The sequence below is a fragment of the Salmo salar genome, chromosome ssa13, assembly GCF_905237065.1.
Source record: "Salmo salar chromosome ssa13, Ssal_v3.1, whole genome shotgun sequence".
Taxonomy (NCBI): domain Eukaryota; kingdom Metazoa; phylum Chordata; class Actinopteri; order Salmoniformes; family Salmonidae; genus Salmo; species Salmo salar.
In genome coordinates this window covers 11,580,992-11,595,866 of record NC_059454.1, presented here as the reverse complement: position 1 = coordinate 11,595,866, position 14,875 = coordinate 11,580,992, and the positions used below count along the sequence as shown (strand labels likewise).

The 14,875-nt window shown below is 43.7% G+C and overlaps 2 protein-coding genes across 2 annotated transcripts in view; one reads left to right on the top strand and one right to left on the bottom strand.

Annotated features, from left to right (window-relative positions):
• Nucleotides 1–5,001, bottom strand: part of LOC106566442 (solute carrier organic anion transporter family member 4A1) — a 74,009-nt gene extending 69,008 nt beyond the window's left edge. Inside the window, exon 1 of the mRNA XM_014134480.2 lies at nucleotides 4,829–5,001. The gene's annotated coding sequence lies outside the window, so the exon portion shown is untranslated. The remainder of the gene's footprint in view (nucleotides 1–4,828) is intronic.
• Nucleotides 5,002–8,096: 3,095 nt separating this feature from the next.
• LOC106566443 (nuclear factor 7, brain) lies at nucleotides 8,097–10,462 on the top strand. The gene is made up of 2 exons (XM_014134486.2): nucleotides 8,097–8,412; nucleotides 8,675–10,462. The coding sequence occupies exon 2, from the start codon at nucleotides 8,906–8,908 to the stop codon at nucleotides 9,905–9,907; it is 1,002 nt and encodes a 333-aa protein (XP_013989961.2). The 5' UTR covers nucleotides 8,097–8,412; nucleotides 8,675–8,905; the 3' UTR covers nucleotides 9,908–10,462.
• The last annotated feature ends 4,413 nt before the right edge of the window (nucleotides 10,463–14,875 follow it).

Sequence of the window (14,875 nt, the reverse complement as noted above, 5' to 3'; positions counted from 1 at the left end):
CCCAAAAATTTGATCATATTACTCCAGTGCTAGCCTCCCTACACTGGCTTCCTGTTAAGGCAAGGGCTGATTTCAAGGTTTTACTGCTAACCTACAAAGCATTACATGGGCTTGCTCCTACCCATCTTTCCGATTTGGTCCTGCCGTACATACCTACACGTACGCTACGGTCACAAGACGCAGGCCTCCTAATTGTCCCTAGAATTTCTAAGCAAACGGCTGGAGGTAGGGCTTTCTCCTATAGAGCTCCATTTTTATGGAATGGTCTGCCTACCAATGTGAGAGACGCAGACTCAGTTCCCCTCTTTCCACTGGGATTCTCTGCCTCTAACCCTTTTACAGGGGCTGAGTAACTGGCTTACTGGTGTTCTTCCATGCCGTCCATGGGAGGGGTGCGTCACTTGAGTGGGTTGAGTCACTGACGTGGTCTTCCTGTCTGGGTTGGCGCCCCCCCCTTGGGTTGTGCCATGGCGGAGATCGTTGTGGGCTATACTCGGCCTTGTCTTAGGACGGTAAGTTGGTGGTTGGAGACATCCCTCTAGTGGTGTGGGGGCTGTGCTTTGACAAAGTGGGTGGGGTTATATCCTGCCTGTTTGGCCCTGTCCGGGGGGTATCATCGGATGGGGCCAGTGTCTTCTGATCCCTCCTGTCTCAGCCTCCAGTATTTATGCTGCAGTAGTTTATGTGTCGGGGGGCTAGGGTCAGTCTGTTACATCTGGAGTATTTCTCTTGTCTTATCCGGTGTCCTGTGTGAATTTAAATATGCTCTCTCTAATTCTCTCTTTCTGTCTTTCTCTCGGAGGACCTGAGCCCTAGGACCATGCCTCAGGACTACCTGGTATGATGACTCCTTGCTGTCCCCAGTCCACCTGGCTGTGCTGCTGCTCCAGTTTCAACTGTTCTGCCTGCGGCTATGGAACCCTGACCTGTTCACCGGACGTGCTTGTTGCACCCTCGACAACTACTATGATTATTATTATTTGACCATGCTGGTCATTTATGAACATTTTAACATCTTGACCATGTTCTGTTATAATATCCACCCTGCACAGCCAGAAGAGGACTGGCCACCCCTCATAGCCTGGTTCCTCTAGGTTTCTTCCTAGGTTTTTGGCCTTTCTAGGGAGTTTTTCCTAGGGAGTTTTTCCTAGCCACCGTGCTTCTTTCACATGCTTTGCTTGCTGTTTGGGGTTTTAGGCTGGGTTTCTGTACAGCACTTTGAGATATCAGCTGATGTACGAAGGGCTATTTAAAAATACATTTGATTTGAGAAGAGGTAGTAGTTTGGGCTAAATTATAGATGGGCTATGTACAGGTGCAGTGACCTGGGAGCTGCTCTGATAGCTGGTTCTTAAAGCTAGTGAGGGATATAAGTGTTTCCAGTTTCAGAGATTTTTGTATTTTGTTCCAGTCATTGGCAACAGAGAACTGGAAGGAGAGACGACCAAAGGAGGAGTTGGCTTTAGGGGTGACCAGAGAGATATACCTGCTGGAGCGCGTGCTACCTTTCCTCATTGTGAAAATATTCTGCTCACTCAGGCAATATCCGCTTGCCAGGCCCAAATAGGGAGCAGGTGGCAGGGAGAGGAAGGAGGCTGAACATCCCTAACCAGAACCAGAATGTAGATGGCTGCCGTTTCTATTGCATGGGCTTATGGCAGGGACTGGACCTGCAGACCGTAGGCATTATCCTTTCCTGTGAATTCCTCAACCAGACATTCTGGAGACCTTGCGCAGAAGGGATAAAGCACACAAAGACACCACACAATCATGCAATCGCAGCATATGCGCAAACACAAAAACACACACATATTAAATCAAATGTTACGCTGTATGACTGTTGATACCCACACTTTCTCTAAAATAGATTATCTTTGGATCATAGCGTAATATGATTAACATCTATCTAATTTACTGCAACCACACTCTGACACCACACCCAGACACCACACCATGACACAAAACTCTGACACCACACCCTACCATAACACCCTGACACCACACCCTGACACACAGAGGACACCCTCTCCATTACACCCTGACACACAGAGGATACCCTCTCCATTACACCCTGACACACAGAGGACACCCTCTCCATTACACCCTGACACACAGAGGACACCCTCTCCATTACACCCTGACACACAGAGGACACCCTCTCCATTACACCCTGACACACAGAGGACACCCTCTCCATTACACCCTGACACACAGAGGACACCCTCTCCATTACACCCTGACACACAGAGGACACCCTCTCCATTACACCCTGACAGACATGTGATTGGTTTGACTGCTTCAACACACTACCCTTACAACCCATGCAGTCATTCGGTCAACAGGATGAATGATTCATGTGGTTTTTACAGTGAGTAGTGGTCTCCTGTGGGATGGGGAGGGTTTAAACCACAGTCAATGGGAACTTAACAGTGGACAAGCTCACATGGGAGACCCCTGTCAATTAGGCCTCTGTATACGGGACAAGGGATCAAGTGTTACTGGGAATCACTCTTAAAACAGCTGTGTGTCAAACCAGGTCTGGCAGTTATAGTGTAATATGTGACAATATATCCCCAGGTATACTTTCAAGGTATAGGGACATTTTAGTTTATTTCAGTATGCTATATAGGCTATTATACACTGGGTGGTTCGAGGCCTGAATGCTGATTGGCTGGCAGCCATGGTATATCAGACCGTATACCCGGTATGGCAAAACATGTATTTTTACTGCTCTAATTACATTGGTAACCAGTTCATAATAGCAATAAGGCACCTTGGGGGTTTGTGGTATATTGCCAATATACCACGGCTAAGGGCTGTGTTCAGACACAGCGTTGAGTTGTGGCTAAGAACAGCCATTAGCCATGGTATATTGGTAATATACCACAAACCCCCAAGGTGCCTTATTGCTTAAATATACAAATGATGGGAACCATAGGATGCAGACCATAGGCTGCAGACCATAGGATGCAGGACCCTAGGCTTTCAGACCCTTGGATACAGACCCTTGGATACAGACCGTAGGATACAGACCGTAGGATACAGACCGTAGGATAAAGACCGTAGGATACAGAACCTAGGCTACAACTTTGTATCACAGATATGTGTGGAGTTAGATAATGGTGCATGGTGTATGACTCACCTGCCAGGAGTAAGTATGAGGTTGATATTTTAAGAGGGTTGGTATATAGGCTGTGTATTCATTGGGCCCGCCCTATAGAGCCCCACAGTGAAGACGTCATAATACCCATAAAACCTAGTGGTCAAACTGGGAAATGGTTGCAATCATTTTCCCACTATGTAAATACACAGGAATATATTGATAAAAGTCACCTTGTCCTAGAGAGATTTACATGGTTATCAAAACGTCACACCAGAGGAAACCTACATGAAACACAGCCCTTATTTTAAGCGTTTCTAAAATCCCCTGCGGAAAAATGAATGGTGGAAAACCATTTCCTTGTGGTTACTTATAGGTATTATGACTCATAGTCTATTTAGGCCTATATCACGTGTTTTTTGGAATAGCTTAGAACAGGTGCACAGTGCCTTCACTTCACCCACACACAGTAGCGTTTTGCGACTGCAAGGATGTATGGTTGTAATACTTTCCTGTTGATCTACATCAAATGAAGCCACACGAGAGACGCAGGTGCCAGTCACTGTTTGACCGTGTTTAACCTGAGTTAATGCAAGAACATGCATGAAACTATGTTGCGCGCGGGAAATAGACTCTTTGCGCGAATGCGTAGACAAATGAGGCGAACGGAATCGAAAATCCAGTAGCCTATGTATCAAAAACGTCTAGCCCTATATAAATATAAATATATATATATAAATAGCCTACATATTGCGCGCTCAAAGAGCAGATATGTAGGCTATTATAAACTATGACAGTGAGACCAAATAATCCCCGCCGCAGTGGCACTATTATCACGGACTAATAATAACCTACACGTCCGTTTGTAAAACGAGGTAGAGAAATTAATCCATCAGGTTGTTTAGTGTCGTCCTATGTACATTTCCGTTTCGTTTTCTTCCATTGTATTCCTCAGTGTGACGCCTCAACACACCCTGACGATGGGCAAATCCATGCGCTAATAACCAAGACATGATGAGCGTAAATCCTTTCATAAACAGTAGCATTGGTACATGTCAGTGTTCCCAGCTGGTTCATCACCCAGCTAACGGTATAACGGTCAATAATAATAATAATAATGATCAAACAGTTTATTTATTTTATTTTTATTAGGACTATTGACATAAAATCACCAGGAAATCAACTCAGTGATTTTAATTTAGGAAATCTGTTCTCAAGTATTCCCACGCATATAGTATCTTATCCCCATGTAATGAAGGTACGAACTGATTGTGTATTTTTAACTATGTCCCAGTCCCCCGACCACCCTGCTGTATTAACTAACTATACACAGAATGCCTTTGTATTGCAGCCGATGGATTAAAGAGAGCAAGCAGGCTTGTGAGGGATTAAATAGACTACAGACATGTTGATGTTGAACAACCCGTTTTGTCCATTTATCAACCGTCACTGAGCCAAATGTGACTGATTAACAACATGTGTTTTAGTATTCGTGATAAAGATGTATGCTGTGTAGAGCTGAGAGGAAATATTTCATTCATGTGTAGGCGTAAAACATGTGCTCGACTGGGTGGGTAACGCCACGGCATCCACGTTGCCATCAGGCTACGGTAGTGACAGCCATAGACCGCGGGCATGGTGAAGATGCTGGCCCATCGGTGATACAGAGCATCCCGTAAACGGAACTGTAAACACTGATGTGTCAGATACAAAATGTAAGATACTTACATGTTAATGTTCTTTTAGGTACCCAACCGTTGTCTCTCGACCTTGATGGCTTCGGGTGGATGAAATCATGATTCAAATGTTCTACATTAATACGGAACGTCCTTCTTTGTTTGTTGGTCCTCGCAGTTATTCCAGGTCTATGGCGGCAGCGTCGTGTGGCCGCTAAACGCAGCTTCATCCGTAAATTCAAAGAGGCTGATGTCGCCCAATGATATTCGCCCCCCTATGGCGCTATCGCGTCTGGACCAATTGGCGTGATGCAGGATCTCGCGAATGAGAGGTGTCGATATGAGTGAGTTGTGGCTTCACGGTGACTTTTCTTTCTACAATATTATGTCGACTTATGAGTCAAGGCTACATGGAGATGTGTACATGTACATGATGCAATGTTAAATGAGAGAACGTGTAGACTAGAAGAATACGAATGAAGCTTCTACTGTAGCCTACCAATATGTTTATGGTTTTCCATATTTACAAGTTGCCATTTTTCTTTCAATGCTGTTGTGTTGTGGCTAAGTAGGCTAGTCTGTAACCCTGTCTGGGTGTAATTTAATCCATGTCACGTTTGGGTTGTCATGTTGAGGCCATCTGAGGGTTGTAGTCTGCAGTAGCACCTTCAGGAAGTGATGTTCCCCTGGATGTTAGGCTCTCCTTAGTGGCTGTAGGGTGCGTGTCAGAGGCAGAGCAAGTGCATCCCAGTCTCATACCCTGACTACACAACGTTGCATGCGCCAACGTTGCAAAATAAATTTAGGAATCTATGTTATTCAATTATTGCACCCACACTACTCACGCACGTCTGCGTTGTGCTGCATGTCCTGCTTCTCCCATCTCCTCATTGGTTTATAGAAGCAGGTACACACGTGCCATCTCCTCATTGGTTATACCCACATGGGTGATTGAAAGATGAACTGTTGACGGTTGTCTGAAAGTTTAGATGCCAATCACCATATAAGCTAAACGATGAAAAAGCCTGAAAGGAGGAGAGATGACTAGAAATGATTCGGTTGGGTGTTTTTATGTGTGGATTAATTGTCGGAGTAGAGGACCTTGTACATTTCAGATTAAATAGCAACCTAATGTTTATATCCCAGGACAAATTAGCTAGCAACAGCAAGCTAGCTATATAGGACAAATTATCTAGCAACAGCAAGCTAACTAGCTAAATTGTCCCCAAATTAATGTCATAGGTTCAGGGTTTGTTTTGAGATTTTAACCTGCGTGTCTTGATCACGTTTGGTGTAGGGGGACAAAATACATTTATGCCCGATGGTGCACGCGTGCTGCCGGTTTGGGTTCCGTGTCAGAGGTTTGTCTGTTTTTGTGGTCAGATGAGAAGTCCTTTTGTTTTCTGCTATAGTTGAGTTCACAAGCAATGTATTTAATGTTTCTGTTGTTGATGCAATTAAAATATGAGTGTGCAGTTAGTGTGCAGAGTCTCTCTCCCTTATCACTGTCATGTTAATGATCTCTCCCTTATCACTGTCATGTTAGTTAGGTGGGTTTACACATGAAAGGAACACACTGGTAAAAACGATATTGGGGACAAAACAACGTCTTAGCTTGTCCTCCTGTATGTTTGCTGTGTAACACAGGCGCTGTCTGAAGTGTAGACATTAACACCAAGGTCTGAAGCCTAGACATTAACACCAAGGTCTGAAGAATAGACATTAAAACCAAGGTCTGAAGCCTAGGCATTAAAACCAAGGTCTGAAACCTAGGCATTAAAACCAAGGTCTGAAGCCTAGGCATTAAAACCAAGGTCTGAAGCCTAGGCATTAAAACCAAGGTCTGAAGCCTAGGCATTAAAACCAAGGTCTGAAGCCTAGGCATTAAAACCAAGGTCTGAAGCCTAGGCATTAAAACCAAGGTCTGAAGCCTAGGCATTAAAACCAAGGTCTGAGGATAAAACCAAGGTCTGAAGCAGACATTAAAACCAAGGTCTGAAGCCTAGGCATTAAAACCAAGGTCTGAAGCCTAGGCATTAAAACCAAGGTCTGAAGCATAGGCATTAAAACCAAGGTCTGAAGCATAGGCATTAAAACCAAGGTCTGAAGCCTAGGCATTAAAACCAAGGTCTGAAGCCTAGACATTAACACCTAGGTCTGAAGCCTAGGCATTAAAACCAAGGTCTGAAGAATAGACATTAAAACCAAGGTCTGAAGAATAGACATTAAAACCAAGGTCTGAAGCCTAGACATTAAAACCAAGGTCTGAAGCCTAGACATTAAAACCAAGGTCTGAAGCCTAGGCATTAAAACCAAGGTCTGAAACCTAGGCATTAAAACCAAGGTCTGAAGCCTAGGCATTAAAACCAAGGTCTGAAGCCTAGGCATTAAAACCAAGGTCTGAAGCCTAGGCATTAAAACCAAGGTCTGAAGCCTAGGCATTAAAACCAAGGTCTGAAGCCTAGGCATTAAAACCAAGGTCTGAAGCCTAGGCATTAAAACCAAGGTCTGAAGCCTTGACATTAAAACCTAGGTCTGAAGCCTAGGCATTAAAACCAAGGTCTGAAGCCTAGACATTAAAACCAAGGTCTGAAGCCTAGACATTAAAACCAAGGTCTGAAGCCTAGGCATTAAAACCAAGGTCTGAAGCCTAGGCATTAAAACCAAGGTCTGAAGCATAGGCATTAAAACCAAGGTCTGAAGCATAGGCATTAAAACCAAGGTCTGAAGCTAGGCAAAGGTCTGAAGCCTAGGCATTAAACACCAAGGTCTGAAGAATAGGCATTAAAACCAAGGTCTGAAGAATAGACATTAAAACCAAGGTCTGAAGAATAGACATTAAAACCAAGGTCTGAAGCCTAGACATTAAAACCAAGGTCTGAAGCCTAGGCATTAAAACCAAGGTCTGAAGCCTAGGCATTAAAACCAAGGTCTGAAGCCTAGGCATTAAAACCTAGGTCTGAAGCCTAGACATTAAAATCAAGGTCTGAAGCCTAGGCATTAAAACCAAGGTCTGAAGCCTAGACATTAAAACCAAGGTCTGAAGACTATCTCATATCTCTGCACTGATTAACCAGTAGGGTGTGATGTTGGACTTCTTTACTTCGTTGCTACTTTCAGGTACCTGGAGAATTTCTGGTTGTGCATCAAAGCCGTGATGTACCATGGGTAAATTTTGACCGACTGAATGATCAACAAATAATATTGAGTAGTTATTTATGATGCAAGGTGATTGGTAGATTAGTCACTCTGTGTCTGTAGAGCTGAATGTACACGTAGAGAGGGTGTGGTTAAAGTGTTTCACAACCACGATGAATAGATGTGAAACTAAAAGCTGCTTCCTCATTTTAACACAGGCTTAGGTAAGGATCTGGTGTGAGAGATGGCGTCTACTGCGTACATAGAGGAACTAACCTGTTCTGTGTGTGTCTCTCTCTCTTCACTGATCCAGTTAGCCTCTCCTGCGGTCACTCATTTTGTCGACAATGTTTTACACATTTTCGGAGAACACAGAACCTGTGTCCTCATTGCCGGGCTAGAATCTCAACAGCTGAGGGAAACCTCTCAACAAACCACATTCTGAAGAGCTTGGCCAACAAAGCTAAAGAGGAAGCAGTACGCGATGAGAAGAGAGGGGTGAGTTTTTTACATTTCACATTTTAGCAGATGCTTTTATCCAGAGCAATTTACAGGAGCAATTAGGGTTAAATGCCTTGCTCAAGGGCACATGGACATATTTTTCACCTAGTTGGCTTGAGGATTCGAACCAGCAACCTTTTTGGAAAATATATTACAAGTCAGCATTTTTTCACTTTTCATTCACTACCTGTGTATGCTTTATTTGGGATGTTATGGAGAAAATAATAATAATAATGCATTACGCTTATTTTTTTCAAAGGGGACTGACTGGTTGTGTCCAGACCATGACGAGAAACTGAAACTATTCTGTGAGACAGACCAACAGTTGGTTTGCGTCATATGCCGGGATGGGGAGAAGCATGACGGGCATAAGTTTAAACCTATCAAAGAGGCAGCCTTAGCTAGGAGGCGGGAACTAGATGAGGCCATTCAGTTCCTCACTAGTGACAACAGCTCCGTGGAGCAACTGGCCGAACAACAGGAAGAAGAGATGACAAAAACCAAGACTAAGTCCTGTCAGCTGAGGACTCAAATCAGCAGCCAGTTTGAAGAGATGCACCAGTTTCTGAAGAAGAGGGAAGAACAGATAAAGAATGAGTTGCAGGAGAAAGAAGAGAAGGCCTTGAAGAAGATGAGAGGGAATTTAGAGACTATGGAGTTGATACTGTCAGAGAGGAAAGAGAAGGAGGTGATGATGAAATCTGCTCAGGACATCCCAGACAGTGAGGGTTTCCTGCACTGGTGGAATGACATGGGCTTATCTGAGGTAAAAGCACTGAAGGACAGGGACATGCCACCACCAGAACGTCATGGGGAGGCCACGACTGAGGACGCCACCAAGGAGCGTCCATACAAGTCCAGGGTAGATGACCTCAAGGTGACACCGGTCTCCTTCTCTCTGGGGCCCTATGAGTCTCACCTGCAGTTCTTTGTGTGGAAGGAGATGCTGCAGGTAATCAAACCTCTTCCAGAGAGACTCACACTACAAACACTGAGTCAGAAACTGACTATCTCCAATGACAGACGCAGTGTGTTTTGTACTCCCGGAAATGCGGAATCAGCTTTTTTAACTCATTCAGCTCGACATCAATCACAACAATCAAAATTAGTGAGTAAGAGTAAGTTCAGCACTGGACAACACTGCTGGGAAATAGAAGTGGGAAGTGGGGCTTTCTGGGAACTGGGAGTTAAAAAGATTTCGGCGAGGTTTTTGTTTGGACTTTTGGGTTCAAGAACAATGTGTCTCAGGTATAGAAATCAAAAATATACTATTCACGGTACGGTTACCGAAAAACTAATCACTTTTAGTGATACACCTCGAAAGATAGCGCTATACCTAAATTGTGCAACCAAGGAACTCTCTTTCTACAATGCAGATGACATGTCGATTATCTATACTCTAGTCTGTAATTGGAAGGATGTGTCAGCCTATTTTAACATTGGTGAATGTGATGGAGTAGATTCTGACCCCCTGGCAGTATGCTGGTATTGATCTGCTTATCATAGTTCCAGTCACATCAAAGTAAAACAATCTACAAGTAATTTTGACACACAACGTGGCAGAACTGTGATATTGGTCATGGATGGATCAGAATCAAAGGGAGATTTGACATGCTCTGTAAACGCTTTAGTTAAACACACATCATAGTGTCTCACATTTTATTTGACATGCCACCTGTACATTTACTTTTAAACCTTTAACTTTTCACAACTGCATTAAGGGAATTACTGAATGACACTATGGTGCAGACGTTATGATTAGGAATCAGATTTTACATTGAGTTATTGAGATGTTACATAACCACAACCCTGTGATGTAAACAGTGTATGTTTTGGTTTTAACGCTTTACTATCTTGTAAATATTCATTTTGTACATATATCAAATTATATCATACTTGTTGACTTGTGTTTTTATAATGAGCAATTTCTATTTTAGATTAGGGTGAGGCTTTTCATAACGTTTATCATCTTCCTCACCTTCACATATTTATTATAGCTTGTGTGCAGAGAACTTGACAAATAAAATGGTCTATTAGTTTACCCTGATTTTGCATTACTGGTGTATGTGCCTTTAAGCCAATTGGATTTACTGTGAATCCAGTAGGCCTGGTTGGACACTGATAACACAGTCCCAAAATGTTTTGCATGTCAGCAGTCAAGTTGTCAAGATATTGGACTTTCAAAAAGCAACATGTCTCCAGCCACATCATCACTGAAAGAAATACCAACAGATTGTTCTGATGTTCCCCTTTTATAACTTATGACTGGACACATACATGAATTGTATGTTAGACACCAGCCACTATCCTAGCTAGGTGGTGTAACTCGTAATATGTAAATGTTTTGGGAATGTGGATCTCTGTTTGTGTTTTTACTTAGCTTTTTGTAAATATATATTTTTTGGACTCTTGGAAGACTAGCCTTTGGTGGGCTAAAAGCAATCCTAATCAAATTTAAACCAAATGAAATATCCTCTCACCAAGCAGACTTCTACTACTATTATTGATACCAGCTTCTATCCTCTCACCATGCAGACTACTCAGGACAGCCCTTTGTCCTCCTTGAAGTGGCCTTCTGTAGATCTATACCATCAACCGTCCCACCACCAATAGGCTTCATGCATTGGGTTAAACATAGTATCTTTTCATCATGTACATTTGTGCTTTTGATCTTGAGGTATACTGTAGTTAGATATGTGATTATGTAACCTTTGGACTCATGTAGCTTATATCCTGCTAAGATGGATAACGACCTACAGTTGTTTAGAGTCTCTGCACTCTTTATAAGAGAGACAAAGAGCACATATCATTTTTGTGGTGAGAAATGAGACAGAGAGAGAGAGCACCGAGATATTGAAGATATGTGAGTATTAACCTCTCTTGGGTAAGGGGCAGTATTTTCACGGCCGGACGAAAAAAGTACCCAAATTAAACGGCCTACTACTCGGGCCCAGGGACTAGAATATGCATATTAATAGTAGATTTGGATAGAAAACACTCTGAAGTTTCCAAAACTGTCTGAATGATGTCTGTGAGTATAACAGAACGCATAAGGCAGGCAAAAACCTGAGAAAAATCTAACTAGGAAGTGGGAAATCTGGTGCTTGTAGTCCTTTCAAGTCATTGCCTATCGAACACACAGTGACTTAGGGTTCATTTTGCACTTCCTAAGGCTTCCACTAGATGTCAACAGTCTTTAGAAAGTTGTTTGAGGCGTCTATGGTGAACAGAGAGCGAACAGAGGAAGTTGGAAGTTGTTGACTCAGGAAAGCACATGAGTTCATTGGCGCACACTCACGTGAGGGGTAGCTGTGTTCCAAAACGTTTTTCAAGACACTGGAATCGTCCGGTTGGAATATTATTGAAGTTCTAAGTTAAAAAGGCCCTAAAGATTGATGCTATAGAATGTTTGACATGTTTGAACGAACGTAAATATAACTTTTTTTAACTTTTCGTTGTGACATTTTGGCCGCGCTTCCTACACTTGGAGTAGCTTACTGAACGTGCAAACAACAAGGAGCTATTTGGACATAAATTATGGACTTTATCGAACAAAACAACATTTATTGTGGACCTGGGATGCCTGGAAGTGCCTTCTGATGAAGATCATCAAAGGTAAGTGAATATTTCAAATGCTATTTATGATTTTAGATGACTCCAAAATGGCAGGTATCTGTATTGCCTGCTGTTGTTTTCTGAGTGCAGTTCTCAGATTATTGCAAAGTGTGCTTTCCCCATGAAGCTTTTTTGAAATCTGTCACAGCGGTTGCATAAAGGAGATGTTCATCTATAATTCTTTGAATAACAGTTTAATATTTTATCAACGTTTATGATGAGTATTTTTGTAAATTGTTGTGCTGATTCACCGGCAGTATTGGAGGCAAAATATTTTCTGAACATCACGCGGCAATGTAAAATGCTGTTTTTGGATATAAATATGAACTTGATCGAACAACAAATGCATGTATTGTGTAACATGATGTCCTAGGAGTGTCATCTGATGAAGATCGTCAAAGGTTAGTGCATCATTTTAGCTGGTTTTCTGTTTTTTGTGACGCCTGTCCTTGCTAGGAAAAGGGCTGTGGTTTTTCTTGTTTAGGCTCTGTCCTAACATAATCTAACTTTATGCTTTCGCCGTAAAGCCTTTTTGAAATCGGACAATGTGGTTACATTAAGGACACGTGTATCTTTAAAATGGTGTGGCTCAGTTGGTAGAGCATGGTGTGTGCAAGGCCAGGGTTGTAGGTTCAATTCCCACGGGGGGCCAGTACATAAAAAAAAAAATAATAATGTAATGTATGCATTCACTACTGTAATTCGCTCTGGATAAGAGCGTCTGCTAAATGACTAAAATGTAAAATAGTTGTATGTTTGAGAACTTTGAATTATGACATTTTGTGGTTTTGAATTTGGCGCTCTGATTTTTCACTGGCTGTTGAATAGTGTGAACCGTGGGTGGGACGCTCCCCAAGAGAGGTTAAAAGAAATTTAACAATGGGGAGAGGAAGAACAAATGTAATAATAATATATATATATATATATATATATAACGCTTTACTATAAATGTTCTTTTTCACATTTTGCTAAACGGTAATACACTGCATAAAGCATACCCCATTTTTAAACAGCCTAATATTTATCATTTTTTTGCAAATTAAAAGTCGGAACAGTAGTAAAGTGCACTTGATGATGAGGTAGAATGTTCTGTATCTATGATCTACCCTAGCAGATCCTTCTGTCCACTTCTTGACCTTATCCAGGAAACAACAATGACAGCATCAGTCGTCCTCTCTCCCCTGTCTTACCTGGTGTCCTTGGCTCTGTCTTACCTGGTGTCCTTGGCCCTGTCTCACCTGGTGTCCCTGGCTCTGTCTTACCTGCTGTTCCTGGCCCTGTCTCACCTGCTGCTCCTGGCCCTCTCTCACCTGCTGGCCCTGTCTCACCTGCTGGCCCTGTCTCACCTGCTGTTCCTGGCCCTGTCTCACCTGCTGTCCCTGGCCCTGTCTCACCTGCTGTTCCTGGCCCTGTCTCACCTGCTGTTCCTGGCCCTGTCTCACCTGCTGTTCCTGGCCCTGTCTCACCTGCTGTTCCTGGCCCTGTCTCACCTGCTGTTCCTGGCCCTGTCTCACCTGCTGTTCCTGGCCCTGTCTCAGCTGCTGTTCCTGGCCCTGTCTCACCTGCTGTTCCTGGCCCTGTCTCAGCTGCTGTTCCTGGCCCTGTCTCAGCTGCTGTTCCTGGCCCTGTCTCAGCTGCTGTTCCTGGCCCTGTCTCAGCTGCTGTTCTTGGCTCTGTCTCATCTGGTGTCCCTGGCTCTGTCTTACCTGGTTTATCTGGTCCTGTCTCACCTGGTTTATCTGGTCCTGTCTCACCTGCTGTCCCTGGCTCTGTCTTACCTGGTGTCCCTGGCTCTGTCTCACCTGCTGTCCCTGGCCCTGTCTCACCTGCTGTTCCTGGCCCTGTCTCACCTGCTGTTCCTGGCCCTGTCTCACCTGCTGTCCCTGGCCCTGTCTCACCTGCTGTTCCTGGCCCTGTCTCACCTGCTGTTCCTGGCCCTGTCTCACCTGCTGTTCCTGGCCCTGTCTCAGCTGCTGTTCTTGGCTCTGTCTTACCTGGTGTCCCTGGCCCTGTCTCACCTGCTGTCCCTGTCTCACCTGGTGTCCCTGGCCCTGTCTCACCTGCTGTTCCGCCTGTCTCACCTGCTGTTCCTGGCCCTGTCTCACCTGCTGTTCCTGCCTCTGTCTTACCTGTCGCCCAGGGACCCCAAAATAATGTAATCTTTACAAAGACAGATTTGTGCCTGGCTACGATCAGGCTGAGGAGGGCTATGCTATTGTTCAAATGCAGCGCAAGGGCAACTATCCGATCGATGTGCATAGCCAGCTAACCCCTACTAACTCTTGCAGACTATGTAATAACCCAGGCATGAGAGGACAGCTGCAGAAACTCTCCCTGTACATGGTGGACTGACACTACCACAGAATCTGCACAAAGAAACTGTGGTGTTTGTCCACCAGCTCTCTCTCATATAGCTCTTCATCCTCATCTTTCACGGCAGACAAGTCCTCTCTCCCAAACCATCAGTTTACCTCCTCTCCCAGTCAATGAGGTGACTAGCTGGATTGGACAGTTATCCATGACCAAAGAGGACAACGGCTCATAATGATGGAACATTCTTAAAAGGTTTCCAGACATCATGTCCTTCTCTCTGTATCCACTGTATGGGTCGGTTAATGACAATAAGGTCAGTGATAATCACAGACCCGCTATTTAGTCAATATGTGATAGACAGCAGGATTGAGAAAAACAAAATAGAACATGCTCTCTGTCTGGTGAGTTCACCCAACCTCTCTGCTGATTGCTGCCCCCTGCAGACAGGGAGAGGTAAACCAACAGTCGACTGTATGTGGACCATGGCTTTAGTCAATGTTAAATTAAATGACAATAACAATAACTGAACAAA

Excerpts from the sequence above, each read along its gene's own strand:
- LOC106566443 (XM_014134486.2), top strand. The coding sequence starts at position 8,906 with ATGACAAAAACCAAGACTAAGTCCTGTCAGCTGAGGACTCAAATCAGC.